The sequence below is a fragment of the Amphiura filiformis genome, chromosome 1 (assembly GCF_039555335.1).
Source record: "Amphiura filiformis chromosome 1, Afil_fr2py, whole genome shotgun sequence".
In the NCBI taxonomy this organism is placed as follows: Eukaryota; Metazoa; Echinodermata; class Ophiuroidea; order Amphilepidida; family Amphiuridae; genus Amphiura; species Amphiura filiformis.
In genome coordinates, this window is record NC_092628.1 from 34,495,851 (window position 1) to 34,506,740 (window position 10,890).

The following is a 10,890-nucleotide window of genomic DNA, read 5'->3' on the forward strand; positions in this document are numbered from 1 at the left end:
GTGTTGATTTTGCATGACTAAGGTAAAATCAGTATATATTTTAGGAACTTTCTTTCTAAATTGAAAATTGTGCAAATTCGCTGGTCCTCTTACCATGCACATTGACCTTATTAGAGTATAAAGTGCAGGGGACAATAAAATACTCAGTAAATGTGTCAGTGTGTGGTCATCATGTCATAGTGCTTTTCAAGCAGGGTCAAGGTTATCTAGCAGCGATCTTGCTATAGGTTAATGAAAATGTTTTGATGTCATAAAACTTACACATGAAAATTAATTGGCAGTTGGTGGGAGATAGAGAATAATTGGCAGGACAATTGGTTCTACATTTAGGAGTTTCACATGATAATAATAATATGTTAGGATAGAAGAGGGTGTATGTTATGCCCTTAATCAAAAGTCTGGTATCAAAAGCTATTTGCACACATGATAAACAATTACCTTCTTTTGGATAAGTTGATTAACTTCATATATTTTTGTCTATAATATTATGATGATATACAGAAAAATCAGAAATCAGTAAAATGTAGCTTTGGTGCAGATGTAACGAATTATGTTCCTACGTTTATATCACTAGTCTTTAACCATGCTATAAACAAAATTAATACAATAGCTTTGGGTTTCAGTTTATGTAGGCCTATAATATATTTGTTGTTTATATATTCCAAAAATAATTATTCTTGATATAGTGTTTAACATTCTGTGTGTTTAAATTTTCAAACCAGATTGTTATGAATTAATCTATACTAAAAGATGCGAATGTTGTTTGCTTTTACAAATTTCATTTGTGCAATCACAATTATACTATATATAGACAGTTTTGACGTAAGTATAGTGTGAGAGAGAATACAAAACAGAGTGTAACATAAACTATTGGGCAAAATCGCCAATGAATTAGCTTCCGAAATTCTTGAGGATGTAGAAGGGATCACATTTGGTACCAAATGTTTGGAATCGATTCCATCTTTTTTCAAATTTATGTAACAACGTAAAGACTGATGTTGAAAGAATAGCAACAAATGAAACTTGGCTCAAAATGTTCAAAGAACAACAATCTTTACACTTAAAAATTATTTTTACTGTATATTTATATTTAAAAAAAGAAAATACAATAAAACAAATATTTCTGGAATGTTATAAAAGGTGTATAGGTGAATTGATGGCACAAACTTGGATGAGTTATTGGCAATGGGTACATTGTAAAGGAATCACTGTGATCTACTTTTTCTTATATAATCTTCACATGAAATCATTCCTGTCCGGTACATCCTTTTTAAAGGTTTTTTATTAAAATAATACTCCCTTTTTGTTTTTGGGGCGCCCTCTACGGAGGCGTCCCACAATATTGGCATGTACTTGTGAGTAGCTTCTAATTTCAGTCTTACTAGATTTACTCCGCAATTGTTGTGCTATTTTGCTAAAATTATGCCCTTGCTCAGAAATAAATCCACAATATGCTTGGATTTTATTTTATTATTGTTTTCTGTTATGCACAGGATAAAATGGTGTGCGTATATTCTTTGTTTAAAAGACAAAATTAATGGATTTGTAAAAACACCAAATAAATCGAGACCTTTGACCTTTGTAACCACTTTGACCTTTGTAACCAGTTTACCGCCTCTTAGAACCAGATAGACGGTGACCAACACTTTGGATTACAATAGCCTAATCTGAATGGCATAGTCCAATAAGCTCAAATAAACAATCATAGTGCAAAATTTGACCTAACTTGCAGAGTATGAGTTTTTGTACCCAAAGTTTCAAAGTCAGGCATCTTATCAAGATCAAGATAGTGATAGTGACATAACAATTAACACGCTTATCTTACCAAGGTCTTATCTATCTGCATGGGGTAAGAAATTATGGTGTAGCCTATTTGTTTTAAGGATGAAACAACTGGCTCCTTTTGCATGGAAATTAGAACAAATTACTATACAAGCTGTATCAAAAAGTTTGGTACCCAGCAGTTTTGATAGTAATTGAAAAGCCTGGTTCTTCCAAATGCAATATCGGGTCCCCTTAAAATGATAAAAATGATCAGACCATAAATCTTTTGTGACTGTTTATGACATTAATCAACAAATTATGCGGATCCTAGATGTGTCGAGGATGTTATGTTTATGAACAAAACGTTACGTTTGTATTTTCAACATTGTTAATCATTGCTACGTGTATGTTAACAAATGAAAGTTCTGTAATTATTTTAATTCTTCAATGCTAAGTTAGTAAGTATTCTTTTGGATATCATCAAATTGTAAATCTCTAGTCAGATTTTCAGTGTGTTAACAACTATGTATCAAAGATGTTACGTTCATGTACAAAACATTAACGTTCTTATCTTGTAAACATTGTATACCCATATAGCTACTTTTGAAGAATGAATGTTCTGTAATTGTCTTTTATCCTTCATCTCTATTAGATTTTCAGTGTATTAGCAAGTAGATGATGTATATGTATCACAGACGTTATGATGTATATGTATCACAGACGTTATACATTCATAAAAACTTTTCTTTTGGTCAACATAGGTAGATCCTCTTCTATACTATCCATCATATACCCCCTGTATAACGAAATTCAACAATATTCAATATCCAAAGCAATATCATCACTACAATATGCCCCAAAATTGAACTCCCCACCCCACATAATCGCAAATTGACACGACAGCTTCATTCCAATTCAATTTATTTCATCCAAAACGGTCCTGTGATACACCTTCCCCAATCAAACACATTTGTCTTGCATTTGATCATCTTCTACTCTTCCCTAGAAAAAATCATTATGATACCAAATCCCCGGGACCAAATCTAAACACCATGCCATGGAATTCACCATATCACGTCCAAGCTCACATAATTTGGGCGCCCCATTCCTTTTTTAAAGGAATTTTTATTAATACTCCCTTTTTGTTTGGGTACTCCCCGTTTTCCGTGCGTACCAGTAAGCCTGGACCCTGGAGAGTACCGTGCACTCACTAGAGCTCATTCCGCTACATCCATTCTACATGAATTTGGATACCAACGTAGGTAGATTTATAGCCTGTTGTGCAAGCGCCCGCTAAATTCAATGGGTTAGGGATCCGTCAACTTTTATGTACGTTTATAGAGGGGCTGTACAAAGAGCAAATCCGATATGATTGATAAACCAAATTATGTTCAGAATGTTAAACGGGTGAAATGGCATGCATAAATATTTATGCTGGTCAAATTCATAGCAATGATGTTTAAAAGTATGTGAAGAACTTGTCTATAAACAGGGATATGTCAGAGACAACAAACAACTGGCTGCCATTGTTACAGAAGCCTAGATAGGCCTAATAAGAATTGTTTGTGCTATATATTCAAAAGGTTTTTTAAAAGTTCGCCCCCAAGTTTAAAACAAGCGGTCTTAACAGTGAAATGACAATAAAAGCATATATTTATAAAACGGGCCTGGACAAAATGGGCATTGCATATTTATGACAAGTGTGGCTGTGTGATTTTATGCAACTTTATTTTTAAGCCAGTTCCGAGTAATTTTCGCTATTCTTGTTTGTCAACAATCCCGTTAACAATAAAAATGTGCTTTCTAATCAAAGGCTCTATGGCATATATTCAATTGACCAGACAAATGAACCAGGGACTTCGGTCAGTGGTGCACGCCTCAAAAATCCAAAAGAATTAGTAGGCCCTAAATGTTAGATGAAGAATTAAGTAGCAATTAAGCCTAGTCTTTTTTAAAAGACGAGACAAGTCCAAAATAATAACGATTAATAGGGCAATCTAATTGATTCGAATTCCAATCTCCTGGCCTTTTCCTGGGTCTAGGCCTATATTTAGTTGCATGATATAATTCCGATTATGATTTTTCTTAAATGTAGATCTATATCCTATAGAATTAGAATTCATAAATTACATAATAAGTATCATTTTATTCATTTTATTTAGCTCAAGAATTTGTATCAGACAATCACGTGCTTTCAACGTGTAGGCTGGACCTATTTCAATATCAAAGTACATGTATGCACGATCGAAGCTATGAAGGCTGGCACTATAGATGGTCGGTGCCTACTGGTAAAGCCTACGCATCGTCAAACGGGGGAATAAAAAAAAGGGAGTAAAAATTTAAGAAGGGAGAAACTATTTTAATGGGGGATATCTGTTTTTAAAATGGTATTATGTAAAAGGTGAAAAGAAAATTCGAAAAGGGGAAACTATATGAAAAAGGGAAAAAACGAAAAGGGGGATACTATATGAAAAGGGGAAATTGAAAAGGGGGAAACTATATGAAAAGGGGAAATTCGAAAAGGGGAAAAATATGAAAAGGGGGGAAATTCGAAAAGGGGGAAACTATATGAAAGGGGGAAATTCGAAAAGGGGAAACTATATGAAAAGGGGGGAATTCGAAAAGGGGGAAACTATATGAAAAGGGGAAATTCGAAAAGGGGGAAACATGAAAAGGGGGAAATTCGAAAAGGGGAAACTATATGAAAAGGGGAAATTCGAAAAGGGGAAACTCATATGAAAAGGGGAAATTTGAAAATGGGGAACTATTTGAAAAGGGGGAAAGTCGAAAAGGGGGAACTATTTGAAAAGGGGGAAAGTCGAAAAGGGGGAACTATGGGAAAAGGGGGAAAGGGAAAATATTTGAAAAAGGGGGAAAGCATTTCGCAAAAAGGGGGAAAACTGAAAATTTGGGGAGATGAATTATAAAAGGGGGAGTTTGGCGGAGATCAGACACCGTAATATTTACTTATTCATTTGGATTTATTTACTTCCTTATTTATTTATTTACTTTATTGGATCATAGGCCTAAATAAATAGGCCTAGGCCTACATTAAATAAATACAAAAGACATCAGCGTCAATAAAATTGCGAATTTCGGCCACAAAAATTTTATGACCCCCACCACCACCGATCCGATATAGGATATAGGCCTACCTTACCCCTTAAACTAGTCCGACGAGTAGGACTGACCTTTTTTTTCTAAGTTACCAGATTATACCTGATTATACTCATTTCACACTATGATCACTCACATGGCGCAAGAAAGACGAACCGCGACTTCCATTTTTTCGGGAGGGGCGGTTAGTGGATTTTTGTGGTTTCACTTTCTTGAGCGATCAGAGGCAGAGTATAGTTGGTAACTAAGAAAAATAAACAGGTCCTATAGGCCCTATTCGTCGGACTACTTTTTAATAAACAGAAAAGTATTGAAATCAGTCTTTTTGAATAAAATAAACACAGTATTTGTATCTTGTGACTCACTACATTTTGGTTATCAAAAATTGTATGACCCCTTCCCTATTTTCTTTCCAAAATGTATGCCCCCCGTATATTTGGACCCCCTCCCCTTCCGAAGAAAATGCCATCCCCTTAAATATTGAAAATTATTACTTCATTAGAAAACGGGGAAAGATTTGACGCAAGTCTAATCGGAGGTTTCTATTTTAGCTGGTTTTCAAAGCAATTAGGACGCGTTTTATACAAAAATTTGTGTTTGTCGAATGGGGGAATAGAAACTACCGAGGTCCGAGGTAATGCACTGCCAGATGTGTGATGAGCATGAGTGGACGTTTCAGATATGGGGATTCCACACAAAATGAGTCATAATTTTGAAGTGCTGTGTACCTGAACTGACAACACATGTGATTGTGCCTCGCATATCGCAGCTCAGCTGTGGGAGATAAACATTGACATAAACGTTAAACATTTCCGGTAGAAATTTTAAAGCAGTGCAAAAATGTGCAACTTTTCTCTTGCGACGTTCAAAGATACATTGAGACTGCAAGCACATGATGCGGTATCTCCATGCTGTTTTCATGACTGTACAGCTCAACAGCAGCATTGATTTTGATGGACCGTGTGAGTCCGTGACCCAGGCGGTTGGGTGTGGTCGATTTAGCGCATGATATGACCTTGTTTCCGTGCTTACAATACAATACAGCATTGGCTCTTACAATAAGCCAATACAACAGTGTATGTGTGGTGTGTATGTTGTGAATAAAAACCGGGAGATTCATACATTTACATACACGACTCCATATTCATTATTCACCGGTATCTTGAACCGCGCTGTAGGTGGACCGTACAGTGAGGTTGGTGCATGTACACCGGGCATACACACTGGCCCAGCTGGGAATTTCTCCCTCTCCGTTTACACAGAACATTATTCAGTTTCAACATCTACAGACATGGCAGAAGGTTGAAGACCAAAAGAGTTCCTACCAGAGGTGTACACACGTGAGGTCAGTAGCTTGTGATGTTTGAGTGTTCACTGTTAGGATTGTGTTCATTGAGCCGTACCAACAGACACGCGACTGATTTTGGCAAACTAAAATTTTGTGCTTTGTTCTGCTGTGTTAATGGAATTTCTTTGTGGTTTGAGTCAAGTACAATATTGGTATTTATTTTGATAGTGATGAATTGCTGTATGTTATGCCACATTGGAGTGACTGTGAGTAGTTCTAGTAGGACATAATTCTGCATGGATGATTCAATATCTGCTGGATATTGGGATTGGCATATATTGCATGCACAAAATACATTTATTAAATGTTATGATGAAGCCATCTTGCTGGTGTCATGGTAAATATATTTTAGGTTTTCACCAAGTTGTCCACTTCTAACTTTGTTTCGGCAGCACAGACATGTAATGTTATCCTTCCTCAGTTATATCATTCTGACATTTCTTCTCTACATGGAATCTATTCTCCACCAAAAAAGTTAGACAATGAATAGGTGATTATCACAATTCACATAGCACCAATTCAGTTACTGGTAACTTGTAAATATTTGCGTTACAAATTTCAGGTCACATGTATCCTTTCTACATATTAAGGGGTTGTGCAATAATTATGAGTCCTGGTGGGGAGGGTAAAATGGGGGGGCAAGAAATTTTTGACGAGCGAAAGGGGGGGAAGCAATTTTTGGCACACATTCTTGGGTTGCCTTTTAAATAAAACACTAAAAAGGCTTCTAAAGGAAAACAGTAGGGGAACCTGTACAGTGAACGGAGTGCCCATCTCTCTTTCATTGGTGATTGGGCCAGACTCATGCGTCTATGTAATGTTGCTGTAGAGTGTAGAGGGATCACTCCGGGGGGGGGGAGTACTCAGTACAAATGACCATACAGGGATGTGTGGCTATGTGCCGCAAACATGTGTAGCATTTTCGGCCTTTTGGTATATCAATGACCTCTTTCCAATTTTGGTATATATGGATGGGTTTTTTTAAAAAAAAATTCTCAATTTTTGTGTGAAAATTTTGCCTTACAAAGTTTTGGGGGGAAAGTTGTAAAAATTAAGATATATATTGTGTTGAATTTGGCCAAAATTTTAAATTTTGTATATCAATGGGTCCAAATTTCTTTAAAAATTGGTAAATTAATGGATCCTCTTTCATATTCTCAGTGGCACACCCCTACCCAAACCAAGATTGAGTACCCTACCCCCTCCGGAGGATCGCTACACCTCCTCCACAGCGAATCGGTTACCTTCCCAATCCCAGCATTAAAGAATGCCGGTACCCATTTGTACACCTGGGTGGAGAGGAGTAATCGGGATAAAGTACCGTACCTTATTCAAGGGCACAACACGATGGGTCGATGGCAACCTTCCGATTACGAGGTGATTCATTGCAAGTGAGATATTTTGAAAAGAAATACGGCTCTATGAAGTCTATGGCACTAGCAATTAGCAAAATTACGATTTTTCCACAGATGGGTCGGAGTAGTCTTTCCGAAGCCAGTTTGGTTTCGCTCCCTGCACACAAACAGGCGGAGGGAGTGGAACCAAGCTGGCTGTGGTGAAGACTATGCGATCATGTGACCTTAGTCGATGCCTCATTCTAGAAATCATTATAGAGGTTATGCATACATGTATACGGTATATGACGTATCATACCGTAAATATGGCGAACTTCTCAAATGACAGACTTCGCATGATTGCAATCTACCACAACAGTTTGTCTCGCACACATAACAAATGCACTACGATCAAATAGGTTGTTGACAACATTTGATTGAATGGACTATTGGGCGATGATTCCGGTGAAGGACACTGGTTCAAATTCTTTGTTTGGAGCCAATCAATAAAAGCATGCAGGTCCTCTATGGCTAGTGCTCAAAGCAGTTGGATTTTTCAAAGAAAATGATATAAATTTGGAAAACTGAAGCAGCATACAAGTTCTAAAAGTTCTTGTATGGAATTTCTGTTGCCTTATCCCTCATGACCTCTGCTGCATTTTGCTGCCTCGCCATTGAATTTGTGTGGCAGCACATGTACATCGCTAAATTGTGAACATTACCTCCACACCGCTTGCCGAACTTGCTATGCGATAGACAGTAGACACCCATAGAGTACTGAAGTGTGACGTCATAAAATTTTCTTTTTTGCATTTCAGCATTTTCATAACCATATTTCAGTAGAACATGATGAAAAACATCCACAGTCTAAATTTGGTGGGAATCAGATCATGAGGGCCCGAGATGTATGATGACCGCATGAATACCTAATTAGCCCCATTGAAATTGGTGTAAATTGGCCTGATTCATAACTGTTTGCTCCCCTTTCCATGGTTTGAATTTGGTACTTGCTGTTCAGGACAACCAGCCAGCTGAGACACGGAAGCCATGCAAGAACCAAGATCTTGTGGCAGCTATCATATGGTGATCTCAAATCATCTATTAAATGCAGGTTTCTTTAAAAAAATTGTTAAATATCAGGGCCAAATTTGTACCTATTCATATCTAATATTAAATTCTATTTTTTTTTCTCTTTTTAGGAATATTGATAAGCAACCAGACTGCATTAGAGTGTGAACAAAACACATTTAAATGAAGAAGCAAAGAGAACCAACAAGATCATGTAAGTCTTGTATTGACCCACAGGATCCATTCCAGTCTCTTGTTCAACTTGGAACATTACACCAGTCAAGGTTTGAAACCAGCAACTTTTTTTTTTTTCACATTTTGTGTTGAATATTTACCTCCAATTTAAATGGTGCTATATAATAAAAGTAAAGATCATGTCTTGCGCTTGCCTAAGCAGAAAGCAGACACCGTGTAATCTTGCAGTCTTTATCACTTCATCTGTCCTATATCAATGCCTACTGCTCTCTGCAGTGTCGATGGAGTGCCTGAGGGATGGCAGCTTCTCACGGTGAGCTTTTCTCTCGGACATCACTAAATGTTGTGTGCAACCTTTGTGCTAAGAAAATCCAAGCAGTAGCTGACATGCTATTATTAACTAGTGACCCACGCCCTGTGAATACAGAGACTGTCATGGCTCTGGGGAGTCCTACCCAAGTGTCGAGACACTCTGATTGCACGGACTAAAGGGCTTGCTATATTGACTCGAGACGTTCGGGCTCATTTGATGAACAACCAGCTGCATGAGACATCTGAAGCTTTGCAAGAACTAACAGATCTTGTGGTAACTATCATAGAGTGCTCAAGTCATGCGGCTTATCTAGCTGCCATTTCCGAAATCGGATCAAAACAAGCTGTGCCGGGTGTGATCGATAGGTACAAAATAACAAGAGCCAAATGTGATATTGAACAAGGATGTACTAGATTACAGATTACTCCGGCTGCCGAGTTATCTCCTCAAGTTGTGGTGGATGTCTCCACAGATATTGCAAAAAGTTTGACCATCCTAACCAATGCCAGTAAGCTTGCCAGTGATGCCAATGATGATCAATTTCATAAAGAACAATTCAAACTTGCGATCAAAAGTGTGACAGCTTGCACGAGCACACTACTATCAAGCATCCGTCGTTACAAGACTACGTTGGATGAACGCAGCAGGTTACGCTGCGTGTCCTTTTCTAAACCTCTAGTGCAATCATGCCAAGCGCTTGTGGACTACGCAACTGAACCAGAGCACGTAGGAACTCAAGCACAGCTAACGGAGAGTGGAAAGAAAATTCAGACTGCTATTCTAGGGGGATGTATGAGCATTGCCAGTTCTTGCGTCCAGTTATGCAATGTGACGCGAGCTGCCAGTTTTGATACTGGCAACCCTGAATTGTTGTATAGAATGACCTCATGTTGTGCTGCAATCGTTGATGGTGCCAAACTATTGTCGCAGGCGCTTAGAGACAAAGCGTCCCCAAGAACGTTACCGTCCAATGTTTCTTCCAACTCGACAAATTCCCACCATACAAACAATAAAGGTACCGGTAACAATAATGGGGATCAAGGACATACAATGTAGATCTATGTAGTCATCAAAGTAATCTATTCAAGTGACATGTATACAGTATACTCTCTCCTCTGTTTTCGACTTATGGTAGTAATCATAGGCCAAAAGTAATTGTTGTGTTGTTACCAACCCTGAAACTTGCAAATGGTGTGTTACATTTAAAAATTTGTTTGTTTTGTAACATAAAGTGTCAAAATCTCATTCCGCTAAAAATGAACATGTTTTATTGAAGGAATTGAAATAAAACTCCAAGGGTATACATTGTACACACAGTAATAAAATTACCAATTGATGACATTTGACCCGATTTTCTTTGCAGGATTTCAAAACTTCAGAGGAAAAATAAATAAAACATAAAAGATCAAATTGTCCCATCAAATTTTTTACCTTGCTGCATGTATGTAGATATATTGTACACCAAGGGTTCTCAATCAGGTCCAATCTTACCTGCCGATCAATTCTGGTTGGCCATTGAACAGACTTTCTGAAATGTACATGTACAGTAAACATGGGTTTGGTCCTGGGGTTTGGTTTGAAATTGGTTCAAAATGGCCCTCTATGTGGCCCGTAAGTAAATATAATTGAGAGCCTGTGTTGTACACAACACACACTTAAGTGTGCATATGCACTGAAGATCAGGGTTGAGTAGAACAAGGACTGTGGGTGAAGTGACTGGAAACTGCTTTGATGGCTATTGTTATTGGATT

At 37.6% G+C, this 10,890-nt stretch overlaps 1 protein-coding gene across 1 annotated transcript; it reads left to right on the top strand.

Annotated features, from left to right (window-relative positions):
• Window positions 1-5,569: 5,569 nt before the first annotated feature.
• LOC140146055 (talin rod domain-containing protein 1-like) lies at window positions 5,570-10,890 on the top strand. Its single transcript, XM_072167802.1, is given in 3 exon segments — window positions 5,570-6,226; window positions 8,763-9,275; window positions 9,277-10,890. Coding segments are annotated over 2 exon segments (1,071 nt in total). The 5' UTR covers window positions 5,570-6,226; window positions 8,763-9,123; the 3' UTR covers window positions 10,196-10,890.